The sequence below is a fragment of the Danio rerio genome, chromosome 16 (assembly GCF_049306965.1).
Source record: "Danio rerio strain Tuebingen ecotype United States chromosome 16, GRCz12tu, whole genome shotgun sequence".
In the NCBI taxonomy this organism is placed as follows: Eukaryota; Metazoa; Chordata; class Actinopteri; order Cypriniformes; family Danionidae; genus Danio; species Danio rerio.
This window is the reverse complement of record NC_133191.1, coordinates 7,456,510-7,472,693: the sequence shown is the minus strand read 5'-3', so window position 1 is coordinate 7,472,693 and position 16,184 is coordinate 7,456,510. Positions and strand designations below refer to the sequence as shown.

General features: G+C 39.9%; 1 protein-coding gene across 1 annotated transcript in view; it reads right to left on the bottom strand.

Annotated features, from left to right (window-relative positions):
* Positions 1-16,184, bottom strand: part of bmper (BMP binding endothelial regulator) — a 75,873-nt gene that overhangs the window by 53,233 nt on the left and 6,456 nt on the right. Inside the window, 6 exon segments of the mRNA NM_001020487.2 lie at positions 1,093-1,197; positions 1,469-1,713; positions 5,669-5,768; positions 8,499-8,581; positions 11,511-11,601; positions 14,579-14,661. Of these exon segments, the coding sequence (NP_001018323.2) occupies positions 1,093-1,197; positions 1,469-1,713; positions 5,669-5,768; positions 8,499-8,581; positions 11,511-11,601; positions 14,579-14,661 (707 nt within the window).

The window sequence follows — 16,184 nt, the reverse complement described above, 5'->3', positions numbered from 1 at the left end:
TGTAAAACAGGCCAGATAGCGATGTGCTATGCAGGTAAACCTCGCTCCTCTGATCTCAAAAGGTGCTATAGCAACAGATGCTAGAAGCCATGGTCTTAAGCTTCCTTGTTAGAGCAACAGAGTCCCAAGCAAAGAATTGTCTGCTAGATCCCAGCTCAGATCTGGTTGGGTGCAGTAGGTATGGTGGGTTACATGTGGGGGCTCGTCCGAGATGAGAGTGAGGTTTAAGGGGGTGGGTGTAAAAGAAGCCAGATAGCGAAGTGCTATGCAGGTAACCTCACTCCTCTGACTTCAAAGGTGCTCTAGCAACAGATGCTAAAGGCCATGGTCTTAGCCTCCTTGTTAGAGCAACTGACTCCCATTCAAAGAATTGCTGGTTCGATCCTAGTTTAGACTGCATTGCGTGCAGTAGGACCGGTGGGTTACATGTGGGGGCTCGTCCGGGATGAGAGTGAGGTTTAGGTGGGGTGATTGTAAGAGGTCAGATAGCGAAGTGCTATGCAGGTAAACCTCACTCCTCTCACCTCAAAAGGTGCTATAGCGACAGACACTAGAGGCCATGGACTTTAGCCTCGTTTTTAGAGGAACCCACTCCCATGCAAAGAATCACTGGTTCAATCCCAGCCTAGATCGGGTTGGGTGCAGGTGGATTACACTAGTATCTTGAAAAATATCTAGTAAATGATTCGGTATTATCATCATGGCAAAGATAAAATAAATTACTTATTAAAACTATTATGTTTAGAAATGTGTTGAAATAGAATCTTCTTTGCGTTAAACTGAAATTGGGAAAAAATATATATACAGGGGGCTAATAATTCTGACTTCAGTTGTATTTTGTAGACATTTGTAGACATTTTTTCTATGTCATGTGTACAACATAAAGCTTCAAAAAGAAATATGCCAAAAAATGTCCCATGTATTGGCTTTGAGACTGTGAAAACTTTTAAAAGCTGCAAAATGACACATCATCTACACCCTTGAGTACACACTATGAGTGAAATGTATATAGATATGACTATAAAGTATACGGATGACTTCAGATCCACCTGTTGTTAGATGTCTTTATGAGCCTTGTAAAACAAAACTTACCGAGGGACAGCTGGTGATAGGAACGCAAATCTTAGGCTGACATTGAATATTCCCTTTAACGCATGTGCACAGAGAACAGTTCACAGACGACCATCTGTCGCCATCCTAAACCGGGAACAGACACAAATATATGAACTCTTCTAAAATACATGCATGCATATTTCATCTCTCTCAGTGTTTCTCAACTACGTTCCTGGAGGACGCACGACACTGCATGTTCTATCTGTCACACCCATTACAGGTCTTTCAGTCTCTGCTAATGAGCTGCTGATCTGAACCAGGTGTGTGTTTTGTGTGCAGTGCCGTTGGTCCTCCAGGAACGTGGTTGGGAAACACCGGTCTAGTGCATCATTACTGTTCGTCAAGGAGATCTCACCCTATAGATTTTGCTCTTGACTCTGCAGTATTTCACATCTTCCATCTTGAGGTGAGACTGGCAGGCTTCGCAGCAGGCAGTGCCATGACAGCTGCCAGGCGGAGAGCATCTCTTCCTGCAGAGCACTGTGGAGTCCACACAGGTGCAGGTGGTGCAGTTATCATAGCTGATAGAGGAGCCGTTCTCATAAACCTCACTATGGAACAAACAGCTGCCCGGCGATAAGTCAAACACCCTCCTCTGACCTGAAGAAGACAAACAGGACTTGCTACTTCATGGTAAAAAGCACCATTCCCACATCAATTCCAAAAAAACGGTCAATTCTGTGACATAATCAACCAGAAATGACTTCTAAAGGCTGCGCTTGCATGTGTTAATGTGAAAGGGGTCAGTCTTTTGTTGATGGTTTCTGATTAGGAACCTGGCACCAACAGTGCATAGGCCCTATTGGAATTGCTTAGTTGACTCTTCGGTCCCACTTTAAATGAAGTGTCCTAAACTACTATGTACTTACATAAAAAAAAATACAATGTACTTAATGTGTTTATAATGTATTTGAGAACACTTGTGGTGCTCTTCAGTTGGGATAGAGGTTGGGTTATGGACAGGTTTGGTGGCATGGGTAGGTTTAAGGGTGGGTTAAGGTGTAAGGGATGGTCAGCAGTGTATTTACAAATGTAATTACAGAAGTTAATTACAGATGTGATTACATACATGTATTTAATCAAGCTTAAGTACACAGTAAATACATGTATTTACACAATAAGTACATTGTAACAAACCTGTGTAAATACATATTAGTTAAGGCCACTTAATATAAAGTGGGACCGATTCTTCTTCTACTCTAGAATGAATCATATTTTTGAGGGTCTAAACATGCTCAAAAACTCACAAAACTTTGTACACATACCTTAAGTGGGGAAAATTTACATTTGTTACATGTTTCGAAAGTGAGTGTTGCAGAATAGCTCGACAGCACCACCTATGCACTTTTGACGGAGTAGCCCCTGAACTACGCTTCATGCACACATACCAAAATTGGCACACACATCAAACATGCCAATACCTACAAAAAAGTCTCTTGGAGCGAAATTTCAAACCCAACAGGAAGTCGTCCTCTTCCGAAAAAGTGCAGTTTTTGCAAATTCCAGGCGCAGTATTTTAATGAACTCGTCCTAGGGATTTCAACACTAATATTGTGTATTGTCATCTAAAGGCCTAGGCGATGTTAAATTGCGAAGATTTGCGAAGCATTTTTTGCGAAGGGAGCAAAAACAGGAAGCTGTTACAACTAAGGCATTTATACAGTTATTTCACGCAGCCGCCATTGTAACAAACTAAAGTGAAACTCCTGTGGGAATTGGAGGATCAGCACTGTAAACATTGCAACAACACGCTGTAGCTGCGATTTCAAAAGACTGATGTGGTGTAAACATCACTTTAATATCATTCAGTTAAGTTTAATTCAACCAATTAAAATCATATTAGGTATAAAATCAAAATCATAATCTATTTAAAAGTAAGATGTCCTCCTAGACTTCAGTTTATGGCACAAGGTAAACATTGTGGGGACGTTTCCCTGCTGCAGCCTATGTAACCCGGTGAGCAATAAAACAATGCAGTCCTCTGTAACACACTCTTGTTTTTGTCTGTAATAGTGTTGTCATGGTACTGAAATTTTAAAAATGTCTATTTCCTGCTATCATTCATAAACACTGCTGATATGCCATAGTATTCACTAGTGCTTTACAAAAATGACTGTAATTGGTCGTGAAGGTCATCAGGTCACCGCTCTTTACTGAGTGCAAACGCAGATACAGAGACACTGGAGCATAAATCAATTCATTAGCGGATCGCTCGTCTGTGTTTGCACTCGGTAAATATCTGTGAAGTGCGGTAAACTGATGACCTTTACATCCAATCGCAGTTATTTTTGCTGAGCACTGGTGAATACTATGGCAAATAAGCAGTGTTTAAGAACACGCAACAGTGCTTAAATGTTAGCAAGAAATTAACATTTTTTTTGTATGTCACTACCTAAATTCAGTATCGTCTAATATAGTGAAAGAATCAGTTAATTAACTTCACCTTGATAAATGGCATCTAAAATGTGTGTTTGGTAAAAAAAACGTAGCTAACTAGCACCATTTCCCTTAAAGGGCACCTAGGTTACCCCTTTTTTCAGATTTAAGTCTTTTGCGTCTCTAGAATGTGTATATAAAGTTTCAGATCAAAATACCCATCAGATATTTCATTATACCTTTTACAAGATGCTGTCTTATACTGATTTCCAGCAGGGGGTGGTTTTGTCGTACTGCGCCTTTAAGCTTTTTCTTTCCCGCCCACTGTTTCTACATGCCTCCTCCCTCAGCTGTGTCAGACAACAGACAGACTTAAAAGAAGAAGGTCTCACGTAGCGTTTGTGAGATACTACAGTAAGAACTAACCTTTACTAATCAGTATTGTGAAGTTGCATTGATGAGTCTCACACAATATCGTTACAAAGTTAACGCGCGCGCACACACAAACACACACACACCGCAGATGATACACACACACACACACGCAGGCAGGCAGACAGACAGAGCGCGCTTAGCCTAGTTAAGGCTAACCTCAAGTGTGGATATCTGTTATGCTAATGTACAAAATAAACCTGATTTAACTTCCACAAACCTGGATTGAAGCTTCTTCTATTATAATTGTTCGGACACGCGGCTGTGCTGATGAAGTAAAGCTGAAGTAAAACGCTGTAATTAATTACACACATAGTCTGTTTTAAAACACTTTAAACATGTGAAACTTACTCTTAATCACATTTGATGATGCTTGCTGATGCTAGCGAACAGAACAGACCTTTTATTCCCGGTTGCTTTGCGTATGTCTGTCTGGTCTTGTTGACATATACACGCAACTACCGGGACATGTTGATGCGCGCAGCTGTCAATCAATTCGGTGGGCAGGGGGATCGCACACCTACGTAATGGTGCGATCGATTTGAAAACAGCTCCAATTGGCCGACCCTTTTTTTTGTAGTTAAATTGAAAAAAAAGGACTGGGTGTGTTCATATCACCCCAGTATGACGGTCTATACACTATACCAACACACAGATCTGTCCAAACAGCTTGAAAAGTAGATTTTTTACCATAGGTGCCCTTTAACTTAGCTGAAAGTGTCACTTTCACTTTGCTGATAAGATATAGCATACAACCAGGTACACAACAATTCGTCATCGAAGTGCCGTCCTGTGACTCCAGGCAATACTTCTAGGCTTCCTCCCACAGCAGCCTCACTTTCGCTTTAAAAATAGCGTCCGCGTGGAATCAGTCTACTATCTGATCTACCTGAAAATCGACACGTTTGATAAGAGTCCTGACCTGAACATGTTTACATGCCAATATTTTGTTAGTCATAGCGCCACCTACTGGCAGCAGGAAATGACATGTTTTACACAGTAACAAACTCCTAGAAATTTCATCTGATTGAATCTAAGTTTTGTCAGTGTAATCCAAACACCTGTGATGTAAAATTGTGAAGATCTAGAGTTTTCGATGAAGGCCGTGTCCGTGGTGGACTGATAAACTTCAGTGTTTTGCAATAGTGGAAGAAGTACTTATAACTCAGCCACACAATGCCTGACTTGTCTAAAATTCATATTCAATGAGATTCTTCTCCTGAAGACATATACATGCCAATATCGAGTTAAAGTTTAATATAAATCTGTAAATTCGTCAGGTTTTTATATTCATCAGCTAAGATTAGTTTGTTTTATTTATATATAGCGCTTTTTCACAAGAATTAATATTGTCCACTGTTCTGTGTCATCCAAAGACCGAGCAGTGGTGAGTCTAGGTGCGAGGTCCCTTTCATCGCTGCTTGCAGCTTTAATTATGTTTTTTTTTTTTTGTACTCACAAAAGTATTTTCATAACTTCATAAAACTGTGGTAAAACCACTGCATTGATTGAACTTTCTGGGCTTTTAATAAACTCTCCATAGATTTAATATTGAGAGACGCTCCATAGACTCTTGCTGGAATAGAAAGCTGTCCAATTTCATCCATAATATCTTTATTTGCTGTTCGAAGATGAGCGAAGCTCTCACGTGTTTGGAACAACATGAGGTTGAACTATCCCTTTAAGATACCATGTATAAAGGTTCTAAAAGTGTGTCATTGAGAACATCTGTAAGGAAATAACTCACCCCGACATCTTGGACAGCACTGGCCAGGTGGAGTGTGGGTAAGATGAGACGGGCAGGACAGAACAGGACACACCAATTTATGACACATGCTTTGCCCTCCCTGGAAAACACACACACATACACATTACTATACAAAGCATGTCAAAAATGAGTCCTGTGTGTTACTTCATTGAAATACAGATTCTACCTTGATGTCTGATATAGAGGACTAAAACCTATTATTTATATTCTAAATGACAAGAATAAAGCAGGGTACAACTAGGCTAAACATATATACACTGTCACTGGGGTAAAAAAAAAAGACTTTATTCTTCTCTAAACCACTGTATGACACAAAACTGTACGCCACTTTCCTAAACATCTGCATTTTACTATGTACTTGGGAATTTTGCTGATTCATGAGGCTGAGACTCAAGTCTCGCTGTTCAGGTTAGAGGCAACCCTGCTGAAAAATCCAGCTTAAACCAGCCTAGGATGGTTGGCTGGTTTTAGCTGGTCGACCAGGCTGGTTTTAGAGGGGTTTTGGCCACTTCCAGGCTGGTTTCCAGCCATTTCCAGCCTGGTCTTAGCTGGTCAGGCTGGGAGATGGCCAGCTAAAACCAGCTTGACCAGCCTAGCCAAGCTGGGAGTCCAGCCAAAACCAGCTATATCCAGCTTAAACCAGGCTGGTCAAGCTGGTTTTAGCTGGTAATTTTCCAGCCTGACCAGCTAAGACCAGACTGGAAATGGCTGGAAACCAGCCTGGAAGTGGCCAAAACCCCTCTAAAACCAGCCTGGTAGACCAGCTAAAACCAGCCAACCAGCCTAGGCTGGTTTAAGCTGGATTTTTCAGCAGGGAACGTAAATAATGTAAGGAATAACTGACGACAGGTCATTTGAAATATTGCAAGATAATACACAGCTGGTTGTGTACTATACTAGAGTTTTTTGCATATTGCTGTTCTGCTTATACTGCTGTAAAAATACTTGAAGGAAAACTCTGGTTTTGGAAATTGGCTCATTTTTCAACTCCCCTACAGTTAAACAGTTGATTTTTACTATTTTTTGAATCCATTCAGCTGATATACAGGTCTGGTGGAAGCACTTTTAGCTTAGCTTAGCATAAATCATTGAATCAGATTAGACCGTTAGCATCTCACTCAAAAACAATTAAAAAAGAGTTTTGATACATTTCCTATTGAAAGCTTGACTCTTAGGTAGTTACATCATGTATTAAGACCAACAAAAAATGAAACGGTGCAATTTTCTACGCTAATCTGTCTGGGAGGTCTCATTCTGACGTAATAACAAAGGATTTTTGCTGCCGTACCATGGCTGCAGCAGGCACAATGATATTACGCAATGATAACTACACTGTGTAACATCATTGCATCTGCTGCAGTCATGGTATAACGCCAAATTTCCTTTATTTATTAGTAGTTATTACGCCGGATGTATGTTTTTGGCCATAGGCTTCTACTTTTAATGACTGCAATTTTCACTCAATCTTTGTACTTTCACTACTGTAACATTGTACGTACTTTTTACACCTTTAGTAATGTAATGTGTATTTATATAGCGCATTTATTGTGTATGGCCAAACACCCAAAGCGCTTCACAATCACGAGGGGAGTCCCTTCCCACCACCACCAGTGTGCAGCATCCACTTGGATGATGCAACGGCAGCCACAGGACAACAGCGCCAGTACCACACACCAGCTATAGGTGGAGTGAAGAGACAGTGATAGAGCCAACTCGGTGGATGGGGATGATTAGGAGTCCATGATGGGTAAGGGACGATTAAGGGACTTTGGCCAGGACACTGGGGTTACACCCCTACTTTTTACGAGAAGTGCCATGGGATTTTAATGACCACAGAGAGTCAGGACCTCAGTTTAGTGTCTCATCCGAAAGATGGCACCCACTGACAGTGTGGTGTCCCCTTCACTTTTACCGGGGCATTAAGACTCACACAGGCCACAGGTTGAGTGCCACCTGCAGGCCTCTCTAACACCACTTCCAACAGCAACCTAGTTTTCCCATGCGGTCTCCCATCCAGGTACTGACCAGGCTCAGCCCTGCTTAGCTTCAGTGAGTACCCGGTCTTGGGCTGCAGGGTGATATGCCTGTGGCAGAATAAAATAGTTCCTCACACAAAAGAGGCACTCTGGTTGTTTTAATTTCTTATTTACAAACCATCAAACTGTCGTATATAAAAATGATCATGACAGTATGATTACCTACGATACTCAACATTCGACTGAATTACAGCAGTGCTGCCTGATATATAGCCATATGCAAGTGTTACTCTTGATATTGCTCAATCACAAAATGTGATATATATATGGCTACTGCTGTAAAAGCCCTATTAAATTATTGTGTCTTTAGTCAGTCATTCATTCATTTTCTTTCAGCTTAGTCCCTTATTTATCAGGGGTAGCCATAGCGGATTGAACTGACAACTATTCCAACATAGCTGCAACCTAGTACTGGGAAACACCCATACACTCACATTCATGTACACACACACACACACGCTTATACACTATGGCCAATTTTGTTAACTCAATTTACCTATAGCACATGTCTGAGTTACATGTCTGGAGCACCCAAAGGAAACCCACGCCGACACAAGAAGAACATGCAAACTCCACACAAAAATGTCAACTGGACCAGCCTGGACTCAAACCAGTGACTTTCTTGCTGTGAGGTGACCACTGAGCCATTATGCCATCTTCAAAACACTAACCACTTCAATTCATTTCTAACAAAATCTGTTTCTTCATCAAGTAGAAAGTAACAAAAGGCACGTTTTTCTTAAATTAGCATAGCTATTAGCATATATACTCACAGTGCAGACGCATTTAATACAGGGATTCCCTTCAGGGTGAAATTCTTCATCTTCTTTATATAAATTCCCCTCAAAAATGCACCCTGTGAACATCCAAAACATGAACAATCACTATGATGAGAATCTGACAGATCAGCAGAGACATTCATCTCAATTGCAGACATAAATAACTGAACTATGTGAGCAGTTTAGTTAAGTAAAATTGTTAAAAATGTTCATATCAACATATCAAACGCTATTTTCAGTGTTGGCCACGTTCCTTTAAAAGGGTAATTAGTTATAGTTACTAGTTACTTCTTACAAATAGTAACTGAATTATCTCGGGATAAAAGTAACTAATTACCAATCGAATGACTATAAAAAAATACAAAACATTGAACACTAATCTACACTATTTTAATGGTGTTGTGGGACAATGTAAGAGATAACCATCAAATTGAACATATCATTATATTATCATTACTATAGTTGCAAAAAAAACACAATAGATGGTTTAGAACTTGTAGATATTATTATTTAGTTTAATTCTGTCTGAGTAATAAGTGTTTGCGGTAGAGTAATAGAATTACGTTTTATTTGCTTTGACGTTGTGGCTTCGCCTCCGCTTTGCTAGCAGAGCTCACGTTTTCACCTGTATAGCCACTCATTTTGTGATGGCATGTGACGACATGTGAGGTGCTTCATTAGATTAGAGAAAAAGAGGTTCTATGGCTTGCTGAGAGAGACGCTGCTCCCATGAAAACCACCTCAGTGTTCTCAATAATTATAGTAATGTGAATTTTATTGTCAGTAACGGCGTTGTAACTCATATAATTCATTTGATTATTCGTTACTGAAAAAAGTATCGCTGTCAGTAACGCAGTTTATTTATAGCGCTGTTATTCCTATCACTGTCTATTTTTTGTGTTCAAGCAATTGTGATATTTAGGGGCCTTTTACCAATGCTTTCAGTCAAAAACAGGAAACTTCTTTTGCGTTTAGCCTTGTCTACATGACAACAGTGGTTTGGGGACTTAAATGCATAAATAGAAAGAGAGTGTCAGGGTTCTGCCACTCTGGTCTTTGGTTTGGTGTTCTTGTTTTGGTGGCAGAGCTCGGACACTAGCTCTGTCTTGTCCTGTTTCTGTCATTTCTACAGTTTATAATCCCCTCATGTCTGCTGTCATTTGCCAGTTCGTCATCACTCATCATCAGATGTCGTCGTTCCCTGTCTTGTCTTGCCTTGTTCTCCAGATCGCCAGCCTGCACTGTCTAGTTTGTTTGTTTATTGGTTTTATTAATATTTTCCCCCTCGGGGTAGTTCGTTTTGCTGTTTTGCATTTTATTTTTATTATTTAATAAATCCCATTTCTCTGCATTTGAGTCATCGCTCCTTCCCCCCCCATTTCCCCTCACCAAACATGACAGAGACTCTACAAAAACGATGTTATGCACGGTATGTGTTTATGGAGGTTGTCATGTAAACACATTTTTCAAAACGCAAGGAAATTTTGTCATGTAGATCAAGGCCCTATTTACTCTAATGCGTTTACGTTTTAAAAAGCATAAGTTTTGCTACGGTTATGCCTTTCATCCACACTACCTCAGAGTTTTCGAGTCCCGAAAACGGAGCGTTTTGAAAACGCTGAAGAGGCCATATTCGTTTTAAAATGCTGCTGCTCCTTGTCAGTGTGGATGAGGAAAACGGAGACATCTGAAAATGAAGGCATGCCAGCAGACATTCGCCTATCTGATTGGGGTTCATTCATTCGTTCATTTTCTTGTCGGCTTAGTCCCTTTATTAATCCGGGGTCGCCACAGCGGAATGAACCGCCAACTTATCCAGCAAGTTTTTACGCAGCGGATGCCCTTCCAGCCACAATCCATCTTTGGGAAACATCCACACACACTATGGACAATTTAGCCTACCCAATTCACCTGTACAGCATGTCTTTGGACTGTTTGGGAAACTGGAGCACTCGGAGGAAACCCACACGAAGGCAGGGAGAACATGCAAACTCCACACAGAAACGCCAACTGAGCCAAGGTTCGAACCAGCGACCTTCTTGATGTGAGGCAACAGCACTAGCTACTGTGCCACTGTCTCATCTCTGATTGGGGTTTTCCCTAAATATTAAATGCACACCCTTTCCTTAAGTTTAGACTTTGCAAGTTTGATATGAAAAACAAACTCCCGAGGACACGTCAGGTAAATCTTTTAAAGGAAAAGTGTACTTTATAACCTCATTTGCATCACCCTTGTCAACGTTGTTTCACTTTCTTAGCAATAAAATGAACAATAGAAGGAACTTCCTATTTTTATTTTGACTTTAACAACTTAACAGACACCAAAAATGTTGAGTCATCTTCACTGTATGCATATAACAAAATGGAGGCTATAACATAACTGCCTCCTTTCATTTTCATTGAAAAATATTAAACATACCCTGTCAGTATTGCTGAATATGAGTTTTAATAATCAATACTGGCCCTTATAAAAGTATAACGTACAATAAGTTTATACATTAAAGGAAATAAAGGCAAGCAATCAGTCAAATGTGCAGAATCAGTGTACGTGGTTACATGAATTAATATATTACTTATCTTGGCATTCAGCCAAAACAAATAACCTGAGAACAAGTGATTCAAAAGAGTCACTAGATAGAGACAAGATGAATTAAATATTATGTTTAACAACTATAGTGAGATGAAATCCAGCGGTAGATCCTTGATGAACAGTCCGACCTGCGCTGCTCTCACCTAGGGAGATGTGCTCAAAGCACCCACTGACTGCCTGGAGCTCAGACATCCACATATACTGCAGCACATGCCAGAGTGTGTGTGTGGTCACGTGATGTGCATTTTCAGAGATGTAGTGTAGACGGAGATCTTTTTAGAAATGCTAGGTGAAACGCCAGTGTGGACGTGGATCTTTTTAAAACTAACGTGCATCAGTGTAAACGGGGCCTACCACTTTTCTCTCTCTTTTTTACCGCAAAACTGAAAACAGCACTGATGAAAACATTGACTGACCTGGACATGTAGGGCAGCATTTCTTGGGGTGGATTTTAGGGTTCTTACAGTGAATGACACACCTCATCTCTGCTTCAGTGATGACACCTTCCTGTACAGGACAAAAACAAAACGTTGACTTTAACAATGACTTTAATGTTTACTTTCACATTTATAATCATTGCTGGTTCTATGCTATAGCGACTTACACCACAGTAAACGTAGCTAAAACGGTTTAGCAAATTAACATTATTTCAATTACAGTACATCAGACAATCAGAAATAAGGTAGAAATACTGTCACTGAGGCGATATCCTTTCTAAAAGTCAATTTTTGTAATTTTAGGAATTGTTAAATTACTTTAAGGTACAATTTGGATCTTTTAGGTCCCAACATGTACCCTTTAAAGGGATAGTTCACCCACAAATGAAGATTGACTCAATATGTATTCTCCTTCGATTGATCTCAAACTTGGATGCATCTATGAAAAAAGTTACAAAGATAGTTGTTTGATTAGGATGATTAGTTTGCATGGTGAATGATGATGTTTTATTTTATATGTTATTAGATTGTGAATGGCGAGGCAGTGGCAGTAGGTAGTGCTGTCGCCTCACAGCAAGAAGGTCGCTGGGTCGCTGGTTCGAACCTCGGCTCAGTTGGCGTTTCTGTGTTCTCCCTGCCTTCGCGTTGGTTTCCTCCGGGTGCTCCGGTTTCCCCCACAGTCCAAAGACATGTGGTACAGGTGAATTGGGTAGGCTAAATTGTCCGTAGTGTATGAGTGTGTGTGTGAATGTTTCCCAGAGATGGGTTGCGGCTGAAAGGGCATCCGCTGCATAAAAACTTGCTGGATAAGTAGGCGGTTCATTCCGCTGTGGCGACCCCGGTTAATAAAGGGACTAAGCCGACAAGAAAATGAATGAATGAATGAATTAGATTGTGAATAGGGTTACAGCTGGAAGGGCATCCACTGTGCAAAATATATGCTGGATAAGTTGGTAGTTCATTCCGCTGTGGCAACCACTGATTAATAGAAGGACTAAGCCAAAAAGAAAATGAATGAATGTATTTGTGAATAATTTTGTTCCCGTTTTAAAATGTGGAGGTACTGCTTGTTTTATGCATCAACTGTATTTGGAAGCCATACTTTGCTTTATTTAACAGCGAGGACCACAATGGAAACAAGCCCAGGGCTTTATTGTATTTTTATCCTCAACAGATTTTATTTAAAATGGTATGGGATACTTGTATTTTTGAACAGCTTGTCTAAAATCTGTCAAATAAAAGTTCAATTCAGTTCAACTTTTATCAGTTTCTTTCTGCTGTTAAAAAACAAAAGAAGATATTTTTTAAAATGCTAGAAACTGGTAACCATTGACTTCCACAGTAAAAAAAAAAATATTTTATGGAAGTTAATGGTTACGGATTTTCAAAATTTTTCTAAATATCTCCTTTTAAAGAAGATATTTCAGAAGAAAGAAAGTCAAACAGGTTTGTGGGAATTGAATGAGAGTAAATGATGACAATTTTCTGAACTAAAGGGTACCGTCCCAGTGACAGCTTCTGTACCTTTATTTCTGAAAGTGTAAATTGACTTAAAATATATAGTGAAATCTCATAGAGAAAAAATGCATGATTAACATAGAAACATATGCTTACATGACTTATTGATGATATCATATTTTTCACAGTGTATTGCAGGTTCGCCTATACATTTTTCTAGTTTTCTCATCTACAGATTTGTTTTCTCATTCGGCAGACATTCTCATTTAAATCAGGAGCTGATTGAAGCAGTCGTCATACAACATTACTCATTCAATTGTCCCGTCCTGTTTACTCATTGTGTTTATTCTAGTACTAGACCACAGTCTGCAGCTGTTCGCCCAAAAATACAAATATTCATTCTTCACTTGATCTAAACCTTTGGTCCTACAATGGATATCATTGATTGCATTTTCACAACTTTTTCAGTGTGTCTTGTTTTGTGCTCAATGAAACAAAGTCATTTATCAGGGTTCTAGAGTACACTGCAAAAAAATAATTTTCTTAGCTTTTTTGTCTTGTTTCTAGTCCAAATATCTACAAATTCTTAAATCAAGAAGCATTTTCTAGACAAGCAAAACATAATGCCTTGTTTTAAGAAATAATATGCCAAAATGAAGTGAGTTTTCCCTCAAATCAAGCTAAATAATCTGCCAATGAGGTAAGCAAGATAATCTTGTTTTTCGATTTGTGATAAGAATATTTTGCTTACCCCATTGGCAGATTATTTTGCTTGTTTTAAGGCAAAAATTACTTTATTTCTTGTCAGCTTAGTCCCTTTATTAATCCCGGGTCGCCACAGCGGAATGAACCGCCAACTTACCCAGCGGATGCCCTTCCAGCCACAACCCATCTCTGGGAAACATTTACACACAATCACACTTACACTCATACACTACGGACAATTTAGCCTACCCAATTCACCTGTACTGCATGTCTTTGGACTGTGGGGGAAACTGGAGGAAACCCACGCGAACGCAGGGAGAACATGCAAACTCCACACAGAAACGCCAACTGAGCCGAGGTTCAAACCAGCAACCCAGCGACCTTCTTGTTGTGAGGCGACAGCACTACCTACTGCGCCACTGCTTCGCCCAAAACTCACTACATTTTGGCATATTATTTCTTAAAACAAGACAATAGGATTTGCTTGTCTAGAAAATGCTTCTTGATTTAAGAACTTTTAGATATTTGGACTAGATACAAGACAAAAAATCTAAGTAAGAAAAGCATTTTTTGCAGTGTAACTTTTTGCACTGGTGTGCCTAACTTTTTTTCTTAGATGCTTACCAGCACAAAAAGTTACGTGCACCCAACTTTTTCGACTGCATCGCATTTAACATAACGCTTTTCACTTTCACTGATGGCTCTGTTCCAATGAACCAGTTGCTAATTTATTTAGTAAGCCCTCTATTAAGAAAGTTAGGTTGCACATGCGACCAAATTAGTCGCACTCTAGAGCTCTGTTCATAAACGTTTGGAATGTAAGTAAATGGTGAGGAAATGTTCAATTTTGAAAGAACTGTTCCTTTCGATTGCGATTGACGCACCTGACAGCTGTACGTGACACAGGGTTTCACAGGGCTTATCCAGTGATGGGAACTGTTGTAGGACGTCCCTTTCAGAAGACAACCTGCCAAGAGTGACAAAGAGCAAACGCTCAGATCAGATGATTCACATTTCAAGCCAGTTATACACTGACAAAAACTACAATTTATGATGTAGATACAAGATTCCTTTGGACATAAATTGAATATATGGAAATTAATGACCTCTAGAGTCGTTTTTATGACTGGGAAGCCTGTTTGTATTGACACACGGGTTTAAACAACCCTAACCTTATAGCAAGGATGCCAAAACTTGGTCCAGAAGGGCCAATGTCCTGCTCCAGTTAGCTTCAACTTGCCTCAACACACCTGCAAGGAGCTTTGTAGTATTTAAACCGTATATAAGTATATAAACCGTAATTAGCTGGTTCAGGTGTGTCTAATCTAAAATCGGAGCTAAAATCTGCAGGACACCGGCCCTCCAGGACCGAGTTTGGGCACCCCTGCCTCATAGGGTTAATTCATCCTAAAATTTACTCACCCTCAAGGCATAGGTGTACATGACTTTCTTCTTTCAGTCAAGTTCAATCGGACAGTAGCTGCGTCCCAAATCGCATACTTATGCACTATTATACCCCATTTTGTAGAATAAATAGTGTATGTAGTGCGTTCACATTGAAAACTCTAAAAATAGTAAGTGCACTTTCATTACCCGGATGATGCACTCATTCAACCGGTAAAATGAAGTGTGGAATGATGGACACTTCACGCACTCATTGGCCGCAGGTTTGCTCATGTAGCGGAAGGGCCAGAGCTATCGGGCACACATGTTGGATTACTTATTTATTTTGAATGGTTAAAACAACATTCTCCTATGAGAGTGATTATAGCGCCTCCCGATGGTGAATGCGGTTATACTCATGGCAGGTATTATTTGGTAATTTGGTCATTTTTTTCACTAACTTGGCAACCGACAAACATCATCAGGGAAACGGTTTGAAATTCCGCTCAGTAAAAAAAAAACATCCATTTGGGATGACACTACATACATATACTATGCTGTTGAGTGTGTAAGTGCCTGACTGCATAGTGTATAGTGTCCCATTTGAGACGCAGCTTATGTTGACGGTTGGCTGATTTTTATCAGCAGCCCACAAGACCTCCAATAAAATGCATCTATCCATAATAAAAAAGAGCCTCGTGCAGCTACAAAGACTGAATAAAGGTCTTCTATATGTAACCCTGCCGGTCCTACGCCGCTCCGATTTGGAATCCAACCGGCGACCTTCCGCATGGGAGTCGAGTGCTCTACCAAGGAGGCTAAACACCATGACCTCTAGCGACTGTCGCTAGAGCACCTTTAGAGGTCAGAGGAGGGAGGTTTACCTGCACAGTACACACTAGCTGGCCTCCGTTACATATAGTAAATCGTTACGCCTTTGTAAGAAAAATATCCTTATTAAAAACTTTTTAAAACAACTTATTTTGTGTAACTTTTTTATTTTGTGTAACGTTTGTGTAAAAGTCATCCAGCTTTTGTATTAATGTACAGTAATATTGAAAAATATGCAAATGTTTAGATAATTTATGCATAATACAGTTTGTAAAG